The sequence below is a fragment of the Chrysemys picta genome, chromosome 8, assembly GCF_011386835.1.
Source record: "Chrysemys picta bellii isolate R12L10 chromosome 8, ASM1138683v2, whole genome shotgun sequence".
Lineage (NCBI taxonomy): Eukaryota > Metazoa > Chordata > Testudines > Emydidae > Chrysemys > Chrysemys picta.
In genome coordinates, this window is record NC_088798.1 from 37,193,083 (window position 1) to 37,216,394 (window position 23,312).

Below are 23,312 nucleotides of genomic sequence, written 5' to 3' on the forward strand. Positions count from 1 at the left end.
GATACAATGCAGGGGAGTTGGGCTTCTGGATCCAGAAGCTTTTTTGGGGAGCCAGCCCCTACCCCTTGTGGTGCCCCCAGAGGGGACATGGGCCACTGGGGACATGTGAAAGCACTTGAAAGTTAGGAGATGCCAGATTTATAGTTGCCAGTGCAACTTTAATTCTGCCCCAATGTATGGATGCATTATGATAGTGTTCGCTTACATGATTTTTCCTACAGGACCCATGCCTCAATCAGTGCACAGGATGGACATGCAAGGGGGCAAAATTAAGGTTGCGGTGGAAACTATAATTCTGGCATTTCCTAACCTTTGAGTGCTTGAGTTTGCAACCTAAATTAATGTTTTCATGTAGTTTCTTTGCATGAAATACTATACAGTATAAACAGTATATAAAAAATACTTAAAAGTTACAACATTTGTGTCTACACAGCAAAGATTTGACACAAATGGTTTCTGTTAGACGTCTCAATCTGTTTAATGTAAAGACAAGCTGGGAGAAGTCTCCTGTTCAAACTATTCTGACATTTGTAATGTGTATTTTTTTATTCCCCATTTGATTTCTTGACAGTGAACTAAACATATTGAAATATTACTATCTGGTGTCATTTGATACCTACAGGATCATATTCTGGAATGATGTACGTGTGTTTTATTATGTAGTTTGTAATTGAACTCTAGTCTCTTTAGAGGCTTTTGAGACAACATATACATTTGGTTTTCATGAAGTACAAATTTATTTTACTTGTATCTTTTACTGTCCTCGTTTTGCTGCCACTGTGTCTGTGCATCTGTCTTCGATCCGCTCTGCTTCTTTTCACTTGTCTTCCCTCCTTAGTATACATAGGAAGTTTACTTTGCTGTGTCCAAGTAATTGCAGTAAGCTGAAGATCATGCAACTACTCCAGTCACTGAGCATGCTAGGACCTTTTTGGTTTACATTCCTCTATATTTTTAAATGGCATATAAACTAATTATAGAGGAATGTAAACCAAAAAGGTCCTAGCATGCTCAGTGACTGGAGTAGTTGCATGATCTTCAGCTTACTGCAATTACTTGGACACAGCAAAGTCTACAATTGCTAGACTGTTACATGATCTTTACTATATTTGAATGAACAAATCTGGATGAAAACTACGTTGAAACTAGAGGCGCTGCTGATTTAAGAGCCTGGTCCAAGATCATTAAAGTAAATGGAAAGACTTGCTGGTTTAGTGAACTTTGGATCAGGTCTTCAGGCCTAAGTTTAGGACGGTGTTTATTAGAGCTGTATAGCGAAAGCTAAGTTCATTTTGTGGAAGACTTCACTATTTTGAAATTTGGTTTCATTCTGATTTGCGCCCCCCCCCCGCTTTTTAGAAATTCTTTGTGAAAGTGAATGGTGGGAAGCCCTGGGTGCCCAGCCTCTAACCAGTCCACCTAGCAGGTGGCTTCAGAGCCATGGATCTTGGAAGATCTGTGAGCCTGGGCTGCCGAGGAAATGGGAACTTAGGAGCCAGGGCTTCCAGGTTCTTGGTTACCTATTAGTCTGAGGCGGTGGGAGCCTGAAAGCCCAAGCTGCTCAGGAGCTGGGCAGGTGATCTAACAGAAACCTGCCTGAGATACATTGTATCTTAGTCAAAATTGAACCAACACTGCAAAATGTTTAGATTTTGATGCATTGTCAATTAAATCTTTGGCATGTTTCCAACCAATTCTGGTACTTATGTATTTAAAGCTATTCATATATATGAATTGTGCCTTTGAAGTCAATACACATCTTGAAGTCAGTGAGACAGTCAACGTCCTGAATTGGGGCCTAAATACTTATATCCTTCTTGCACAGAAATATTGTCTGCCTCTTTATAAGCTGTATGAAATTTCAATTCCTTACTAAATTGCTCTATGGAACTGCCAGTAGGAAGTACAAAGGAAAAACAGTATGCAAAAGGGAAGAGGTGAGCAAAGAACCATATTCAAAAGTGGGGGGGGGAAAAGTAAAACTGCACCTTCCCCCCCCCCCCAAACCCTGTTGTAGGAGCTTATATAATTAGCTGTCATGCAAATAAATTCCCAGATGCAATTTTTTAAAAAAGTTTAATTAAAATTTTATTTCTGAACAAATGCCCAATTTTCAGCCAAATGGATGCCATTTGTAATGTTGGCAATGTGTATGCCCATTCAAAGGATCACAAGCCAGTTACTAACTTGCTCTAGCAGTTAGGAGAAACAGCTGATATTTAAAATTTGATGAACAGCTGTGCAAAATCCTAAAATAGAATATTTAAAATGTAAATAATTTTTAAATGCCACTTTTTTTTTTTTACAGTAATGAGTAATTAAAGCTGTTAGAAAGTGGTTTCTCACTTAGTTTCACAAATGTCATACTACTCAGCGTTATGCTCAAATGCTTATTGTATTTTCTGTGTTTAAGAACAATTGGTATATCCATACATAAATTCATGCTGCTTTGGCTAGCCACACATGCAATTTTTTCTTTCAAGATTGTATTTTTCTTAAAGCCTGATGCAGTGTTCTAACATACTAAAATGGTACTTGTAGCCCAAGAAACTCAATTTTGTTGAATTTGTGAGCATTAGAGCTATTTATAAATAAAAAGGAAAGATTTTCCTTGTCACAATATTTATTATACTGGGGTAATTTTTTGTAGTTAATATGTTGCATCATAGTAGTGATCATATCTATTCTGTTTAAAATAAATCTTTCAAGATAATCCTCTGTACAGCCTGTTCTTTTCCTCTATTTGTTTCCTAATTTTAATTCAGATAAATGCCTCGAGCAGTGTGATTAATCAACGTTCAGGCCTCTGATTCTTTCTTTGAATCTTCTGAAAGGAGAGAGAAATAAGAAGATCATGTTGCTGAGATCTTATTTCTGCTTTGCAATTTTTATAGCTTTAGCACAGATGTTTGTCAGATCTAATCTGATCTTGAAATTCCATGTTATCTAATTGAGTGGCAATTGTATTTCCAAGAACTTTCCTTAATTAGAGCTTAAACATCTTTTTCTTGTTGTCAAGGTAGTCTTGACTGCAAAAATTGGTGCACTGTTGTTTTGTTGACCCTACAGTCAAACTAAAATAATAGCAGTAACATGCCAATACCAGAGGTATTAATAGAACATTATTGTTGAATTTCTGTGTACAAATGAAAATATTCAATATTCTGATTCTTGAAACAATCATAACTAGGTCCTTTTCCTTAGCTAAGATCATGTGTAATAGCATGAGCCATAATGTAAGTTATTTAATTTAGGACATATATAGTAGAACCTCAGAGTTATGAGCTGACTAGTCAACCACACACCTCATTTGGAACCGGAAGTACACAATCAGGCAGCAGCAGAGACAAAAAAAAAAAAAAACCAAAAAGACCTCGCAAGTACAGTTCTGTGTTAAATGTAAACTACTAAAAAAAAAGCTGCATTTTTTTTCTGCATAGTAAAGTTTCAGAGCTGTATTAAGTCAATGTTAAGCTATAAACTTTTGAAACAGCAACCATAAAGTTTTGTTCAGAGTTACAAACAACCACCATTCCTGAGCCATTCATAACTCCGAGGTTCTACTGTAATATACATGCAACTTCACCAAGTAATGAGTACTGTGAGAACCAAAACTTTGTACTTCCTGATAAGGTGTATATATGTTTTGTGCCCACCCATTCTGTAATAAATAAGCATAGTAGTAAAATGAACAAGATGTGTGCTAACCTTTACTACTCAGCCAGTTTTGCTTTTAGTAGCATCGCTTTTCTCCCATCCTTTTTCTATTTAAAGTGAATCTTCTTGAGTCAGGGATCCAATATTATCTGTTGAGCACTTACCACATTTCAGGATTTATATAAATGTTTTTTCCACTGAATTTCCTTTCACAGAAAAATTACACACACAGGGCTTGATTTTGTTCTCAGTAAAGTCAACAGTAATATTCCCACTGACTTCAATGGTACAGTATGGGTATGTCTACATTGCAATAAAACACCCGCTCTGGCCTGTTTCAGCTGACTTGGGCTCACAGGGCTTGGGCTGTAAAATTGTGGTGTAGCCATTTGGGCTTGGGCTGGACCCTTATAAATAAAACTGCAATTCTGTCACAGAGGTCGTGGAAGTCAGGGATTCCGTGATTTTCCACAGCCTCCGTGACTTTCACAGCTGCAAAAGCCGGTGCAGCTGATCCCGGGGCCAGCTGTTCGGGTGCCCCATGACAGCCACCCTGACTCCTGCTCGGACAGCCTGGGGCAGCTGGCCCCGGGGTGGGCCCGAGCAACGGACCCAGGGGCAGCCGCACCAGCCGCTGCTCAGGCGGCTGGCATGGGAGAAGCACCTGAGCAGTGGTCCCGGGGAGCACCCAAGCAGCAGTCAGCAGGGGTGGCTTGAGGCAGTCAGCCCCCAGCAGCGGTGTCCTAGGGCACCCCAGAGCAGCAGCACCCCAGACCCTAGGAGCTGCTAAGTTTTAGTCAGGCGTATTTATATAGTAAGTCATGGACAGGTCACTGGCTGTGAATTTTTGTTTATTGCCCGTGACCTGTCCATGACTTTTGCTAAAAATATCCATGACTAAATCTTAGCCTGTAACGGGGTTGGGACTCCCCACCTGGCACCTCTTGCTGGTGACTTACGGGAATTAGCTCAGTCCAGTGGAGCGCCCTCTCTTGGTGGTGTCCCGCCCGTTGTCTCACCCTTGGTTGGCATCTGAGCCCACGTTGCTCCCAACTTGCGGCGTCGTCTTCGAGCCACTGCCCTCCGGCAGTGCCCTTAGTCCATCCTCACCCCCTTCCGGGGGAGGGGTTGATCAACAGTCTCTCTGCGCCCCAGCCACCATGTCCAACCACGCACCCCAAAATCTAATCCCTCTTGTCAGGGATCTGGCATAGTCTATGATGGCCACTCCCTACAGCCGATGGCTGGGTGTACTGCAAGGGGGGTACCCAGGCCCGTCCTCTACTCTGGGTCCCGGCCCAGAGACCTTCTGGCAGCAGCCTCGCTGTCCTCCTTCTCTCCCCTCGTCTGTCCGCTTCCCTGGGCCGCTTCCCCTATGGCCCCTTGCACCCACTAGGCCCTTCCCTTCAGGGCCTGCAGCCTTCCAGGCCTCAGGCTAGAGCTCCTTTCTGCTCCCCGAGCCTGGCCAGCACTGCGCTGTCCACAGTGAGTGTCTCCTTGCTCTGGAGACAGACCTTCCCCTGTCAAAGGCTCTGGGACAGACTGATTGCTTCCTTCCTGAGCAGTCTTTTTATAGGGCTGAGCCGGGCCCTGATTGGCGGTCTCCAATCTGGGCCCTGATTGGCTCCCACTAAGCCTTCTCTGATTGGCTGCCTGTCTGTGCAGGCGCACTGGCCTGCTGCAGCCCACACTCTCAGGGAGTGGGGCAGTCTGCCCCACTACATAGTCTTACTTATAAACAAAACAAACCATCTGTCTTAGGAAGTGTGTTCTCAATGAAAACTAAGTCAATGACAAGTTTGAAGTTTTAAAATGAAACTGATTTAGCATACTTGAGGCATAGCACTTTTTTGAACGGTTTTCTTTTTGTAAAATATATGAAACATTTTTCATATTCAGATGAATTTTAAATGGTTAAGACTTTTATTATGTTTAAAAAATATGCTGAAGTTTTTAACAACAGTGACTTCAGCATAAAAGGATTTTTAATTTTTTTGGGTTAAAAAGAAGTGCCTGAAAGCAGAAGCTTATGATTGAGAAGGCTCCTTACTCTGGTGCTTTCATTATAATTAATATCCACCACTGAGCTTGGCTCTATTTTGTATGGTTTTTAAAATTTATTTTTAAGCAGATCTTATATAGCTTTTGATGATCTCCACTCAGATGTCAGATTGAACTTGTCAGTGCAATCTAGTGGTCAAAAATTCTGTTGACAATGAGTGGCATGAACTCTAATCCAATTTGAAAAGCATTTCTGCCATAGATGTCGAATCACAAACTGCCATTAGTGCTGATAAAAGGCTAGTGCAAAATCTGTAGATGAGTTGTTAAATTGTTCTTTGTCACTGAATGGTTTAAGAAATGGGAGATTATAAAGGGTACAAAATATTTTGAGGTCAATACAGCTGTTACTGCTGAGGCTTTCTGATTTCATTCAAATAGGTTTGAGTCACAAAGTGAACTTCATGACATTAAGGTTTTCTGTTTGAGTAAATCAAGAACACAAGGTCATTGTATTTACCCTGTCTCTCTGCATAACAATATGTGATTCGACATATAGCTGAAGAAAGCCAATAGTGTAGAATATTGCTGCCCTGGCTGTGTTTTCATACAAGAGAGAACTGAATTCAGCTTAAGTGTGGGATTTAACACAAGGTTTATTGTGAGATAACTGTTTAAAAAAAATCTGGAAAATAAATCTAAAATGCTGAAATTGCAGTTATAAATCTTGTTGGAACAAATGAATTAGTTCTTGCTGCCAGTATTCTGTGGTTTATATCCCACTGATGGGCTGATGCCAAAAAGACATGGCCTAAAATCTAAAGAGGCTAGAAAGCATCAAGTCAGATGACAGACCTCTCAGTGATGTTGCAAAGCCAGCCGAGGAAGTGCATCAGATGTTTTTGACCAGTTCCACTGAAATAATCATAGCTTCTTAATTTTATCACTTATGTTATGGAGTCTTATACTATTTGATTTTAGAGTGTTATGTAAATATATTTATTAAAAGTACTACAGGTAAAGTATTGTATTTATTGCATTTCTTTAATTAGCCAGTAAATGTTCTAGATTCCTAAGGCCTAATTTTCAAGCATCTATATTTCGTTCAATACTCAGAATAAAGATCTCTGTCTCTGTTGCTAAACATATTAAACTTCCATAAATGAATAAATTGTAAAGCTAAAAATGCACGTAATCCTTAAGATAACTCATTTAAAAGACAATGCTTTTAAAGCAGAAATATTCTGGTGGCTACTTCTGTTCACTTTCTGTGTTCCTTAGCTTAGAATACAGAGTTACCATAGAATGTTTTGTTTCCCATTTATGGTAATATACTAAAGGTAGCTGGGCCCTACAGGATTTCTAGGCTCAACTTTTTATATCTTTCAACAGTAGCCATTTGGATTTTGTTGCCAATTTCTTTTCCTCTGTAATGTGTGAGATTCAGATTGTTGCACTCCAGCTCCCTCCTTTTGTTTGTTTATTGGTTGATTGGTTCTGTGGTATCTTCATGATCATCAGTAACTGGTTTAGACCAGCTTCATCTTGTCCTCATCCCTTTTGCTTTAGCAACTGCTTCAGCATCTTCAAAATATCTTTTAAACCAGAAACATCATATTATTTATTTATTTTTGAGGGATAGTCCCATCTCTTGCAATGCTTTTGTCAAGTGGATTATTCCTCCTTCAGAAACTAGATTTTAGTGCCACACGTTGCCAAACATGGTACAATATATTGAAATCAAAGTTTCATAAGGTAGAAAAAAGGTATTGCTCTCGTATACTTCCTTATATGTCAGTTCGTGATTAATGAATTGTAGCTTGTAGAGAACATAGCAATCCATCACCTATCCCAAGTTTAAGTTATTTAGTAGTTAACTCTGCATGCTTGGTTTTGAGGTGGGAAATAAGGGGGAAATCAGAGCTCTTTCAGTATTGGGCCCCTTCTAACTTTTGCTGTATTTTACAATATTTTGCAGATTCTAAGCTTTCATTTTAAAAGTATTAATTTTCTGCCATTCTGCTACAGAGATTCAGGTATCACAACGTGATCCTGTGCTGCTGTTTTCCAAACAGAGCTTTACAAAATATTGTCTTCGGCCAAATAGCAGTGGCAAAGGCATGAACATACCTCTACCCTATTCAGCTCCACTGAGGTAATTAATTGGGACAATTTAAATGCTAATGTTCGCCACAGGCAATATTGTGGGAGGTTTCCTTTTTTTTTTTTTTTTTTTTTTTTAAAATAAGGAAATTGACAGCAAAACTATGAATGCAACATTTAAGGACATACAGTTCAAATTAAGTCATGGGTCCAGGATTTCACCCATGACATGTGAAAGCTATGGTTCATACAGTGTTCCCTAAAATGCATATGTCTGTCTTATTTTGTGGCCATATAGTTAAATATACAAACAATAATATAATAAATCATGTGCATACGAAAAGGGGGAGAAAACTGTTTCATATGTGTAGTATGCCTGTGAACCTTGCTGTAGGAACACTAATTTTAGCAGTTTTAGCACTGATAATTTGGGTTTGTTTAGTTTTTGTAAATCTATTGTGCTGTCTTTGTATTTGCATTAGATTTTGTTTTTAATTTGATAAATTATGATTTTCATTTTATACTCTCACACCTCTTTCTAATCTTGCAATATGACAAATAATACTCTCCTCTCACCCTCCACTTCTCCCCCAGAAATCTCTTGCAGTAGTCACTGAGGGGAAAAAGTGAGTGTCATAGCTATACATTATGTCTGTTATTTAAAGCCCTGATTCTTATGGATGTGTTTTTAAGCAATCTCATTCTGAGTCTCATTGATCGCTCCTGTGAGTAAAGTTAAGCATGTGTGTAAGTGTTTTCAGGATCAGGTCCTTGAGTACATGAGTACCCCTGTTAGGTTTACTACTTCAGTGCATAAATATTGGTAGGTTTGGGGTCTTATATGTATGTTTAGAGAACTCTTGAAATGCCTGTTCTTTTCTTTTCATTTTTTTTATAGATATACCAGTAATTTTTACATTTTTTAATTCAACTTTGCAGAAAATCATTTTTAGGAAGTACATTAGTCTTTTTTATAATTAAATTTAATTGTGGTAAGTGAATTGTTTTAAGTGTTCCATCATTCTCTCACTTCAGTTTTTTACTTTGTTGTATAATGTCTGTATTTGCTTCAGTTTATTACTGTGTATTTGATTCAGCTATACATATGCTTTCGTGTAATTTAAAGGGCTTGACTAATTTAAACTGAACTCGAACCATTTTAATCTTTCATTCCTTAATATTTGGTTTTCTGGTGAAACTCTGATTTGTTCTGAAGTATTTCATTTAGTTATGTAGAAAAAGAAACAAATCACTTTTTTGTTTAACACTCATGAATCTATTTTAAGAGAACTATGTTGTTTTTTTTCAGTAGCTGTAAAGTGTAGGAACAACCACTAGAATTTTGTTTTAAAAAGATAATTTAGTAATTGTCACAAGGTGCCAATCACAGACCGATCATAGCATTTGCAATTCAACCCTCCCCCCACATACTTAATTAACAGCAGTTCCATTTGGACCAGAATAGTCCTAGGTTTTTGGCTTCTTTTCCAGATACCTCTAAATAGTAACTGCAAATGGGAAACTCTTTTTTGGTGCTCTGCTCCCCTCTGGCCACTAGTACACACTATTTTGGGTGCTTCTAATCATCTGAAAGCTTCCTCTCCTCCTATCCTGGCAGTACATCTGCAAGGTTCCACTGCAGACATGCCAAACCCGTGAAAAAAATGCAGAAATCAGGCTTGTTTAATTGGCTTGTAAGCTAGTTTTTGGCTTCTTTTCTTTTTATCGGCTCCTGGCAGCAAGCAGGGGAGAGAGTCAGGGGTGCACACCGGGTCCACCGCAGTCCCAGACTTCACAATGGGGGAATCTAGTCACATCGAGTGTTGGGGTTCTTAGGGATTGGCTTGTTTTGGCCTTGTTTTGAAATGGGATTAACTTGATTTTTGGCTTATTGTGAAAGTTGGGGTGCTTATTTACCGTGTAAAAGTTGGCTTCTGTGTTCCACTGGCAAATAGGCAGTTACCAGCCACAACAGTTTTAGTTCCATCTTTCAGTAAGAGGTGGAATTGAGGCATTAGATGAGGAAGTCACCTTGATCACCTGGTCCATCAGCCCCCACAGAGAGGGCGCCAATCACAACACATCATTTGTGGTGTTCTAGCCAGTCCTTCAGCCATCCGCTGGCCAGAATGTCAGTGGCACCGGACACCCGTTCAACATAGGGTACTGCAGCCCAGAACCCCTAAGTGATCACCAGCCTGAGCCTCCCCAATAGCTTGGATTACAGGCGCGTGCCACCACGCTTGACCGGATGAGGAAGTAGGGATAGAAAAATGTTAAACCTGTTGGGACAAGATTGAGCAGAGGGAACGAGGAACCCTACAGGAATAGCATAATATGGCTGTGTCCCATCCTGTGCTCAGTTGCACTACATGTACCTATGCTGGTGTTTTGAATTTTTTCATTGCATGATGAAAAAACACATTCATGCAACATTGCATTGCAACAAAATACAGAATTCAGTGGGTGTTCTGTTCTGGTAGGAGAACAGAGCTTTAGGAACAGTCTGAAAAATATGTTTAGCTTCCAGGGCCTAAAATTTTAAGACTTGCATTATTTTAAAAAACCTCTAATTCACAAGAGAGAGCATGTAACCCCGCTGTCGGTTGGGAACTTGGTGTCCTCCAGAATCCTAGTTTTATTTGTAGAATTTACAGATGTTGGCAGTTGTCCCTATCATGCCCTCTAATGTAACACAGCCTTGTTCTGGAGAGATGACCTCAGTCTTCGTACCTATGTAATTCCTGGCCTCTTTCCTGGAATTGCTAACAAATGTGCTAATTAGTATACCTTGTTACTTGGTGAGGTGTTAGATTGGCCTGAACTGACACCAGAAATTTACTTTGCCTAGACCATCAGATAACCATTAAATGATAGCTTTGTCGTTCTACTGTTCAGGTCTGGATTTGAACTAGTACCACAGGCTTTATAACTCCCTGACATTCCCTTTATTGTATTTGGGCTGTATATTTTACTTTAATACTAGGCTGGAAGGGTTTAATATTAGTATGCAACATAAACCATTTTCTCTAATTCACGTGCTACCCTTAAAGCTAAGTAGAAATTCATGCAACTCTTGAATGAAATAAATGATTTTTTTTTGAGAAATGCTGGGTCAGAAGAAAGCTATATTGTGTGTTTATAATTGGGTTAGCTCAGTGTGTATTATGTATTCTTCAGTGTGTTGAGTGGTTTTGCTGTGGAAACTTGTAGTTCAAATAAAGACTTTGTTGTTGGGAGTAACCATTGCTTTGTACAGTGAACTAACTTTCTCCCCTGGCCATAGTCTGGAATATGAGTTCTTGGTGAATCATGCAATGTCTGTTTAACTCTATGGTTTTCTGCTGGGATCACTCTGTAAGAGACTTAAGCTATCAAACTACTTGCTTCAGTAAGACTGGCAAAACAAAATATGTGCATAGCCAAGTTTTATTGTGAGGATAAATTATAACAGTAAGAAAGTATCTTGTAGATCGGTACCATACTGTGTTCACGTTACTGTTTAGAGACCAGGCCTTTATTCCCTGGTTTCTACTGTCATGGCTGGCTTGTTTGGCTTCAGAATTTGTCTGCTAAAGTGAGTGGTGGTTCTTGGTTTATTTTCTGGTATGTTTCAAATAGATTCTAAGCTTCGTAGTCAAAATGATCAAATGGAACATACTGCCTTAAGGTCTAAATTCTGGCTTTGACACACTTGCGGCTCCGACTCTCCCATGGACTTCACTGGAAGATGTGTATGCTGCATATCTGGAGGCAGAATATAGCCCTAAGGGTAGGTCCTCGCTGCAAAAAAAGAGTGTGTTCTTAGCCAGTGTTTAGCTGGCTCGGGTTAAAATACCAGTGAAGATATGGCAACTCTGCTTTTTAACTTGGGTTAGCAGCTCAAGTTAAAGCCTAGTAGTGGCCTGGGGTTGACCTTGAGTTACTAACCCGAGTTAAAAGTTGAATTTCTGTGTCTTCACTGCTATGAAGTTAATGCAAGTTAGCAAACTTGATTTAAGAACACGCCTTTTATTTGAAGTGAAGACTGCATATGCATTACTGCAAGAATATTCAACATTCCTAGAAAGTGCCACACAAGTAAAGGTATGTCATCAGCCACAGATAGCCAGGACAGCCTAAGCTGCTGCACCTAAAACTAGTAGTTTTGGAAGGATTTTATTTAAATTGTTAGTTGTCAGTAAACCATGTTTTCAACTGACACACACAAATTGATGGGAAAAAAAATGCTCATTAATAGAGTTGGCGAGTGCAGTTCCCCCCCCACACATACACCTAGTGCCTGCAGGGATGTGGTATCCTGGGGCCTCGGCTGGGCAGGAAGCCCCTTGCAACGCTACTGTCATGGCCCCATTCACTCACTCACCAGCTGGGAGTTGAAGGGACCATCCACCACCCCTGGGCTGGAACCATTCAGCAGTGGATTGGCCTCCCTGTGGCTGGGGGGTCTCTGCTCTGCCCAGCCAGGACTACTGCAGCCTCCCACAGGGATGTGGTACCTCAGGCCCCTTGGCCACATATGGAGCCTCATGCTGCCCTGCGGTCGCAGCCACACTCATTCACTGGCTTGGGAGTGCAGGGAGCCATCTGCCATCCCTGGGCCAGAGCCACTCAGTAGTGGGGTGGCCTCTCAGCACCCTATTTTGTACCCTACAGTAACATCCCCCAGCACACTCCTATTACCAATCCTGATTGTAAAGACTAAAGATTTGCTGATTTGTGCCACCAATCCCAGTGCAGCCTCAGTGAAACCAGGATGTCTCAGAACAATGTGTGATAAACAGCCTCTATCTTCCACCAACAAAACTCCAGCTGATGTCTGTGGGACAATGGGTTTGGACCAGTCTGTTCTGTGATGCCTAGGACTGGAGATGAAGCTGCAGTTCTGCATTCCCTGATTTGTGGCTTTACGTTTTGAGATCACTACATACAGCTTCTGCTGTCATTAAACAGTTACTGTCTGACATCTCTTTCAACTGTGAAAATTCAGACTGATAAAAATAAAAAAAAGCTTAAAACCCATAATTTCATATAACTGAGAAAATTAAAATAGATACAAATAAAAAATGCATAAAAATAAAAATAGATATTATCTCTTGAAATTACAAACAAACAAATAAAAAATTAACTGAGTTCTGCCCAGCCTATTTATGAGATAGAAAATTCATTTTTCATGTATGGTGCCCAGTTCATTCAACTGTCTTCCCGTAATGCAACCACCAATTAAAAATACGTGGTATTTTGAAGAGGAAAAAAAAGGGGGGTGTAAGGGGTTTGGCATTCTACCTACATTTTAATTTCTAAGGAAGTCTGCTTTAGTGTTTTTGAAAAACACAATTAGATCATACAGGGTGTGGCCAAGAGAGTAATTTTGGTTCCTTGAGCTTCACCACATATTGAAGTTTTGGAAGCAAGGCTATTAACTGACTGTGGTCTTGTGTTTTGTGTCATGCTGCTGATGGTGTATAGAATTACTGCTGTTCATTATTTGAACAGGGTGGATGTTCAGTCCTGTAGAAATATTATTTATGTATTGGTGTTAGCTGGGTATTTAGTGAGTCATGAACCAAGAGGAGCCTGGGGAGGAGGATCCAATCTCCAGCATAGAGACTGGATCTAATTAAGTACATTTATCTCAAGTATAAATATTGGAATGGGGAAAGGAGGTGATTAAAGGTGCTGTGCAAGGGGAAATGGCTGGTAAGGCTTAGTGATGTCAATATCCTTTCAGAAGATGTTCCTTCCAGGAGTTTATGGCTGCTATAAGTGGCGATATGGTTCTACTCCTATAGCTTGCCCCACTGTGGATCTACTCTTGAGTTGAGATTGGAGGTCAGAAAGGTGAGGATTATACTTGTATACACATACCAACCTTTATGTTCTACAGTTTGGTCCTGGGGGGGCTCCTATCCATCAGGAAGAAGGACCTGTTTTGATGGTCTGGTCTCTGAGACAGAACTTGATAGATTCCAGATGATGATAGGGAGTGTGCTGTATTCCCAGCAAAATGATGGATTGATTGGTCTGTAGAATCATGTCCATGACTATTGATACAATAGCTCTAGATGTCCTCTTTATGGCATTGCCTCACAGATCATCTTGTTGTTACTGATTATTTGAGATGGTTGAAGCAAGAGGCGAAATCATGAGAGCATTGATGGTGCAGCCTCATAATGTGCCCAACCATTTGTATCATAAAGAACTGGTGAAGTGCATGCTGAAAATATATGGGAAGCAAAGAGAAATTTCCACATAGTCTTGTATAATGGAAATGTTCCAGGTAGTGGGCTGCTTGACTAATTCAGGTTGTCTCCACTTGGTTACAGAGGCAGTATTTTTCTTACAGCAAGGGATTTTCATGTGCTACTTGCACCCACAGACATAGCACAGAGTCTTAGGATGGCAGATGCAGTCTCTTGGTCTGTGAGGGTTTCAAACAGGGTCACTTACTGAGGTTCTAAAGAAGTATGCTGTGCCACAGGCACCACTTATATCAGAACAGTGTCCTTCATGGCTTGTTTAGAGTAGTGGGTGCACACCTCAAGCTCTCCATACTCTGTGGTGTGGTCTGAATTTTGATTCATACACATGCTGTGCATGTTAAATTACAGTTGAACCCTAATTATCTAAAGGCCTCAATGGTTATTGCAAACTTTTGGAGGTTCAGATTAACAAGAGCTTTTGCCCTTTGAGCTTCTTAGCTTCAGGGGAATTATTCAACTTTACACCAATGGAGCTCTTGACCTGAGAACAGGGCAGAGTGTTTGAGACACAGGATGTCTGATAAATGGGGTCTGCCTCATGAAGGGAACAGAAGGAGGTGGAGTTTCCCCCAGTACTGGCTGAAACTACCAGCTGCATTACTGGCAATATTTCTGCCTGACTTTCCCAGGTCCTTAGAGCACAGCTGAGTTTCAATCTTGCAGAATTGCAGCTAAGCCACTATAGAGCTCATCTTCATCTGTGCTCCTGCTAAATATAGAACATTGGCTCATTGGGGTCTACTGGGATAACTTGTATATTTGTTTTTCTTCAATAAGTTCCTGTTACTTGTATTCAGTTTTCTCATTCTTGTCACTTCACTCATTGAAGAATCAGCAGAAAAAAATTCTATCAAGATAAGAACTTGCACCTAATCTCTTAAACAAAACAAACCACCACCAACAAAAAATCCTTACTTCAGAAAAGAGTGTATATTACCAATGGTCATTGTGCAATCCCAGAATAGTAATTTGCTCCATGACTGTAAATTTATCTGTTACCATATTTGCTGCCAGCCAGATTCATCATGCTTGATTCAGAAATTGCAATAGGTACAAAGGTAAGAGCAGTTATTGGAAGGGCTAGATGGCTTATTAGGTAGAAGACCTTATCCCATTAAATGTCTCATATTTCACCAGGCTCAACACTCAGTTTTGGCATCTATAGTAATTAGAAGAAACTGTCTGCTCCCCAGCCTGAAGGCTGCAGATCCAGGCTCCCTGAGAAGGCTTCTGCAGAAATGAAAAGTTAGCCTGCAGCAAAGACCTTTGTTTTAATTTTTTTTTTCTCCCGCACTTATTAGTTCCTCAGTCAGATTGTAAGGTGCAATACATGAAAGTGGAAAGTTCCTGCATAAAAGTTACATTTCCTTCCTTCTGAATTGCCTTCCAGAGAAAATAGAGATCACAATTGTGCGAAAACATTAAAGACCCCAGCACAGTTTTCTCAGATGGCCTGGCCAAATTCCAGTTTGGATAATTGCATTCTGCATCCCGCAGAGGTGTAGTGTTGGGTGTAGTTTTGTATTTTGTATGTATGTATTTATTTATTTATTTATTTTTGGCAGGGAGGAAATCCATTTCTATTCTTAAGTGCAAATAATGTGGTACCAAAGACTAACTTTGCAATTGACAAGATTATTTTTGGTAACAGTTTAATTCTTGTCTTGATTTTGTGTCATAGTCGTAGTTTAGAAGTTGTATTGAGGTACTTGGTTTGTATAAAATCCAAGATTAACAATGAAGCACAGGACTTTCTTCACCCTGAGTTTAATATTATGCTATGGTCTTGTATTCTGTTCAGCTTTCTATACTATGACCACCAGGTTTCAAGCACATTTTAAATAATGACTGTCTCTAAAGAACTTTAACTATTTAATATTTTTATTTAGCTTACAGAAGAGATTGGAAATCTTGAAGATAAAGTGGAATGTGCCAATAATGCTCTGAAAGCTGACTGGGATAGATGGAAACAAAACATGCAACATGATATGAAAACAGCATTTCTTAATGTGGCCGAAAATAATATCCACTATTATGAACAGGTAAAACACACCTTTTTGTTTTATTTTTATAACTTCTTATTTATTTCAATTCCTCTTGGAAGTCAGTGCATTGTTTTTAAAAATAATTGTCTGTATCCTCATTTGAACGTGTTAAGTTCAAATTCAATATTTTGTCAAATTGGTGTTTAATTGGCCAGTATACACGGTATCTATTTTACTTGAGCCCAAGCATGCTGATCCTAAGTTCATCATCAACAGAGGGCAGTCTTGTTTTACTAAGCACAAAAATTTGAACATATATTTTTTTTCTGTTCAATGTGAGCTATAGTGTTTCAGTTGGGAAAACCTTTTACTGGGGCTGCATGAGGATGCTTCCCTGAAAACACTCACTCATGTAAATGATTTTGTATAAAAGAAAACTAATTGTTTTTCTTTCATCTTTACAAATTAACTGTATTCCCAGTACTTTATGAACTAGGAAAGATCTCTTATATCCTTCAAATTGCAAACAAGCAACAAAATCAACAAAAAATAGTGAGGATAAAATTTTGGGGAAATTACTGGGAGAATACACTACATACTTTAAAAAAATTAAGTCTACTTAAGCTGTGTCCTTTATATAATGGTGTACTACATTGGTACTTTACATAACTGAAGTCTCCCTTCATCTAGAAAGAAAGCAAACAGTGTCATCCCAAGACTTTTATCAGCAAATATGGTTTCTAATCTTCTTTGTTATGACCTCCTTTGACAAGTATATACACTTTCTGATTAAAGAGAGTGTATATACTTATTTATAAGGAGAACTAGAAAACATTTGACAAGGTTTGCGGAGTGTTCTGCGAAGCTTCTTCATGATCAAAAATGGTATTGTTCTCAGTGCACATTTTGTAAGAAACCTGGTAGGCTAGATATTTGTGTGCTTTTTTCATCTTTTTTTTGGTTTGTTTTTTGTTTAAAAGCTTCTCTTTACTTTGAAAAATGTACCGCAGCCCAATAAACTATTTGTTAATTGGGAAAGAAATAATTTGTTTCCTTTATTAATACAATTTTGATACTTTGCAATCTCCTTTTTCTGAGCTTTTTGTGGCTTACTCTGAATGGATGATTGTGTCCTGATTTTACAAATCATTGCAATGGAATGTAATTGAAAAGACAGAACTCATGATAATCAGGTCCACGTAATTAACATATTATCCGTGGGAGGCATGGACATTGACGATCTGCTGTTACATATTAAGATCAAAGTATTTGCTGAAATCAGACATTAAAGTTTTTTGGTATCCTCTTCTTTTTCAGTCACCTAGTTACTTCTGACTACATCAAGAATATGTACAAATGTTAACCATGAAGGAATATCTTGTTAACTGGTAGATAAATTGAGACACAGATACAGTCACTGGGTTCTCTTTCATGAAAAGAAATGGTCTTAGTTTAATTAGGACTTTAATTTAAATATCAGAGGCCTTTACAAAACTGTCTGTATCAAGTACTATCAAACTGATACAGCTGAACAATTAGGGCGTTTTTAGGTAATTTCTTACAACACTCTTTTTATACAGAAATTTTTTGATTTGTTTGAGAAGTTTGGGTGCGATGAGGAGCATGTGGATATCTCGGGCATACAGGAATCTGTAAGCCACTTTTCCTTTCCCATGAAGATGTCCTAGGAATGCACCACTGTTGGTGACCTGCAAATTATTTTTTTGAAATGGTTTGTGTACCCTTTTCTGCCTCATTATAATGCCTGAAAGAATTTATTTAGTGAGATGGATGGGGGTGCGGGTGGGGATTATATACAACATTTATAGCAAGTCCAAATCCAATCAGCATCCAGGTCCTCAAAACATTGAACCTAGTTCTTTCATCAAAAACAGGAAAGTCAGAACTGGGTATTTCTAATGCCAGAAACCAACAAAGAACTTAACAATAAAATTACCCTTACAGGCGTCTAGTATATGATTGAAGTGAAGAGTGCAAAATCTTTTGACATTTGGCACTTTTTTGTTGTTACTAGTTGTGGAGTGTTGGTTTGTCCTGACTAAAGAAAAAGTGTGGTGCAGTGAAATACTCAGATCATTATACGTAATTACAAAATGTAAACTACTTAAACATTTTCATCACTAAAATGGCTGGTCTAATGTAGAGAGATTTTTCTCCATTTGATGGAGATATTGAAACTAACAGATATTTAAAAAAATCTTTTATTACAGTAGTTTTATTCCTGAATTGTAACAAATCAGTTTTTCTTTTAAGGAATTTATATAGGTGGGATCAGTGGACAGAGCCCTGATCCTGCATTTGGAGTGATGCAGGCAGATTTCTCGCACCCATATGTATCTCCATTGACTTGAGCACAGGAGCCAACTAGGTATCATGTATTAGATTGCAGACCAGTTGCAAAATACTGGAAACATAAAGTTGTTTTTGTGTCCAAAAGGTGGAGTTTACAGCTGGGCAAGTCACCTATAGCTTAGAACTGATTATGGCTGATTGAAGTGTCAGTTAAATATTTTCTCATTCTGTACAAAAGTTCTTCACAGCCATACTGGAAAAAAAATATATTTAGTAAAATAAAACAAGATACAAAAAAAGTCACTATACAACATTTTATTTTATGTTATTAATACATCTAAAATTCAAAGATAACATGATACAATTTAGTGAAAGCAAAGCAGATAACTGGAAGTACTGAACTCTGGCTTCAAAGAATGACTGCGGTTACTCCTATTTGTTTTCCTCACATGCTTTTTCTCACAATCTCTTCTAGTACCAACAAAATTAAAAACACATTAACAAAACTGCCACTCTCTTCTGCCAGCAAAAGAAAAAGAGCCTTGGTAACCCATTTCTTCTGGAAAAGCCTGAGTAAAATGGCTGGGCTTTGCAACAAAATCTGAAGGCCAGAAAAATTTGTGGAACCAAATGACTGTATGTCCCAGAGCTTGTGTTTTCCAGTGTGTGTTGGACACTCCATTGAGTGGAGGTAGAATTCCTTTCATAATGTACAATGAAAAGTGATATTTAATTAATTTTGGCACTGAGAAAAATATTTTTCCTTCTGCACGAATGAGCCTTTCTTTTAAAAGATAGCTTCTAATTTTACTTTTTTCATGTGTCAAACTACTGTAATCCTGTTCAGCCTTTGCAGATTAGTCAGAAGCAGAGCTAGTTTATCTTTGATAGGATAGTGAGATCCTTACCAGTACTAACATTGCTTGCTGTTCTCGGAGAATTTAAATAATGTTCTGTGCTAATCTCTTATTTATTGATTCAAATTTATAAAAAAGTTTCTGTCCACAACCCAATGTGCTGTACAGTCAAACACATGCAAAAATGGGCCAAAAAAGCCACATACCTAACAAAGTAACTTCTCTCCAACTCCAAAACTTTATTCAACCTTCTCTTCCTAGGAAAAACCTTTGCAAAATGATTTGTAGTGCACCCTGAATGTCTTCATATTGACACATTTGGTTGGTCATATCCTTGCATAGCTATGTTAGCTGCACATGCACATGCTTCAACTCCTACCTTAGGCGGTCCACTTTATAAGCTTAACAAATGCTTTGTGTGTGATTTTTTTTTTTTTTTTTTTTTACTTTCCAAACTTGGTTAAATCAAAATCTGTTTTCCTCCAGAAGACAGGATACTCTCCTGTAAGAGGGCAATTTGGATGCCAGATTTCACCTTCCAACCTCCAGTCATTTCAGCTACAGGAATTAAAAGCAAAGCTCTTTTGTTTATAATAGGAAGTGGCTTTTTCCTACCCCTCTGTCTCCCTCACTCTTTTTTGTGCTCAGGAACTGCTGAACTGTACATGCTCAATCCTCTATAAAAAGAAATAGAAACTCAGCCTAGAAAACATCACCCCCCCAAAATGATTTTTTTAAGAATGTCATTAGCCACTGAAAATAGGGGGAATGGGAATGAAAACAATTATGCATCTTTAAATACTTCATGCTGCTCCTGCCATTATTATTGTGCATTCTATTTTTATATATTATCATGAATTAGACATCCAACTGTGCGGTATGGAGACCTTTTCAGTGTTGTTGCTAAAAATAATTCAATATAAATATATAACTCAGTGCTCTAATGAAATACACATTAATTTTAGCTTTAAATAAAGTAGCGTTACTTAAGATCTTGTTACTTCATTTTTGCATATTTAGCTTTTTGGTGTGATATACAGTAGTTTTATGACTAATTGCATTCGAAATGACAAGCCTTATAAGTACAAATTAAATTTCCTATTAACATTTTTTTTCTGTCTTCCTGGTTGAAACCTGTTGATGATCCTTTATTTAGAAATCTCCTTTTTCTCTCTACCAGAAGAACTAAATAAAATAAGTCTAGAAGAATGGCTAAAGTACATATTTTTAAAGTAATGTGATTTTATGTAGTTCATGTTTCACAGTATAAAAAGCATGAGCCTAAGGCATAGAGACCTAGTTTTGTGTTGGTTAATTATAAATCTTGTCAGCTGTAGCACCACAGTGATGTCTGACAACAAAATGAGCCACAGTAATTCCTATATTTTGGGAAATGAATTTTTGTTACATAAATGAGAATAAATATACATAACTAAAAGATCTTTACATCTTTGCTTGAAAAGACTTCAGTGGACTGGTTCTGTAAAAAAAAAAGAGCAAATGTAGTGTGAATTAGTTTAAAAACCTGTTTTGTCTCAGTTTGCAGTGGTAATACGATGTCACTTTTATCTTCCAACCAACGCTGCTATTTTTTATTGAAGTTACTCAGATGTATGTACTGTGAAGTCTTTAGTCACATGGGCAAAATCTAAAACAATTCAAAAAGCAGTGATCTAGTATCAAAAAAGACTTCAGTAAATAGCATTCAGCACACATCCTGACTGAGCACCCCTCTCAGTCCCCAGAAAAAGTTTAGGAAAATAGATGTGCCTTGCAACATTCCATGAAGATAAGCCAGTCTTGGCACTGGTGAACCATGGTGGGGAAACAAATCCCAGAATCTAGGCTCATCACTGGAAAGCACCCGGCAAGTAGCCACCCCCTGGTCATTTTACACCAAGAGGAAGCCTCCAACTCAAGTATCTCAGATATTCTCAGCTGCTGTGATATTGTACATGAGAGAGAGAGAGAGAATCTATAACAACTCCATTTATTAGGGACTTTACACAGAATGTCAAAACCAAACTTAATTTCCACCCATAAATCAACTGGCACCAACTGCTCCCCTTTAGCACTGTTTCTGCTGCTTCTCTCCTCGTATTCAGCACTCTTTCGCCATCTCAAAGTAACCTTCCCCAGTCTAGTCATTCAACACAGAAATGCCGCTCTTCACATGAATCCTATCTAACGGTTTCATTCCCCTCCCTCCTTTGAAATTGAGGTGCCTATCTCCAGAATGGAAATACAGGGTTACTGCTTGCCGCAGAGAAAGTGGGAATCAGTAAGGGACTTTGTCAGCAGGGAATGATCAAAAAAGGGTCAGAGGGACGCTGTACACAGGGGGTCTCTAGCACAAGGGATGTCTAAGCCACCTTGTGAATAAATACAAACCATAGAGTCACTGACATGTTCTGTAGTAACCAAGGATCCATACAGAATAAGGCTTCTAAATATTTTCTTTTGTTGCTCTCTTGGGCATTTCGATACTAACCCTTTATATCTTACAATGTCATTCTTTTGAGACCAGGTTTCCTTCATTTTTCATGAATCCACGATCCTGGTCCTTTGTGTTGTCATTCATCCATCCCCCTGCTTTGTCCTCCTGTGCTTCCCTGTGTCCCGGCCTTTGGGATTTTCTGTTGAGATTCCTTGTGACCTTTTCACCATCCCACCTACTTGCTTGCAGGTATCCAGGAATACCAAGACTTGGTCACTTTAGAAGAAAAAAAACAATCCTGAAAATCATGGAATCCAGGGCTTTTGTGACAATGACACATCTATCACTATTAATAAAGAGAGATTTCATGGCTAAATTTTGAAGGTTTTTCCTATAAATATGTCAGATAAGACAAAAGCTGTAACTTCACCTATCAACCTTTTCACTTCTGCTAAGCAATGATGAATGCTGTGTATTTTATTTTATTCAGGTATAGTAAAATATTATAGCTTAAATAGCTTAGTTTTTCACACAAGGAACAATACCATTTTCAGAGCAATTGGAATTAATATTAAGCTTGAATAGATGGAGCGTGCTGTTCGGTATTTAATATGATAAATGCTTTCCTCTATAGATGTTCAGAAGACTTATTTAATATCAGTTTTGCAGATTCTTCTTCAAAAGATTGTGTACAGGAAGTAGTAATTAAGGTGTGTTACTCTTCTGTATTAACAGATATTTGGGTAAGAAAACTAAATTTCATGAAAGCATGCACAATTTCATGTTTTCCTGAAGCATCAAAAGTGATAAAGCTACTACAACATAGTGGCAGCACTGAATGTTTTCACCTTTGTAATGGCTCACTCTAGGTGACAGAAACTTGGAAAGTTTGAAAGCTTTGGGTGGTGACTGACGGTGCACACAACAATCATTAATCATAGGTTTTCTCTGTGAACTGACATCTTAACATTCACCTGTAATTTAAAATGGTTTGCCAAGCAACTTTGTGTTCTGAGCTACAAACATTCATACAAATCAACTTGAGCCAAAAAGGATTTATCAAAGTAGTTTGATGCTAATATATAATATTGGTTTCTAAAATGAAAAACTGTTCACAAAATTAAGAATATGTTTTGCCATCAGGAGAGGTATATGTTTGTCCTAGAAAAGCTACATTTTTCCCCTCCTCCCTTTGATTCTGTTCCTTAGTACACAGAAAAATCTGTGACTTTTTGAGTGTTTAGAAACAAATGGGTTTGATTTAATTTAACTGAGAAAGGATATTAGATCTCCAAGTATGAATCCTTAGAGATTGCTAAGGAACTATAACCGACAGTTGATGTTGCATTCCTTTTAATTTGATGCAGTCTATTTGGAAGATATCTTTGCCTGTATGCGAAGGGAGAGATTAAAGAAGAGCATAATTAATGGAAGACTTCTTACCGTGTCATCCCTTATGCTAATATGTACACTTGTGATGCTTGCAGTGTGCGCTTGTCATTATCCAAGAGTGGTATTTATTTGTAGCTCAGCATGTTGGCTAACAATATATTATTGATCTGTCTAGGAATTTATTACTCACTGTAACTCCTCACAGAAGCAGTTTGTGGTAGATATAGATGTAGATAGATATAGGTCTTTTCCTGTTTTCTCCTTAGCTACCAGTTTTACCAAAAATCCATATTCCTTATTCATA

The 23,312-nt window shown here is 38.4% G+C and overlaps 1 protein-coding gene across 3 annotated transcripts in view; it reads left to right on the forward strand.

Moving 5' to 3' along the window:
• The window catches only part of SNX7 (sorting nexin 7), a 53,654-nt gene that overhangs the window by 29,926 nt on the left and 416 nt on the right, over positions 1-23,312 (forward strand). For 2 of the 3 annotated variants that reach the window (XM_024107354.3, XM_065554271.1), the window contains exon 8: positions 15,914-16,066. In XM_024107354.3, the coding sequence (XP_023963122.2) occupies positions 15,914-16,066 (153 nt within the window). Of the gene's footprint in view, positions 1-15,913; positions 16,067-22,250; positions 22,287-23,312 lie in introns of those variants that run through there. The other variant, XM_042840616.2, reaches the window with a different exon arrangement.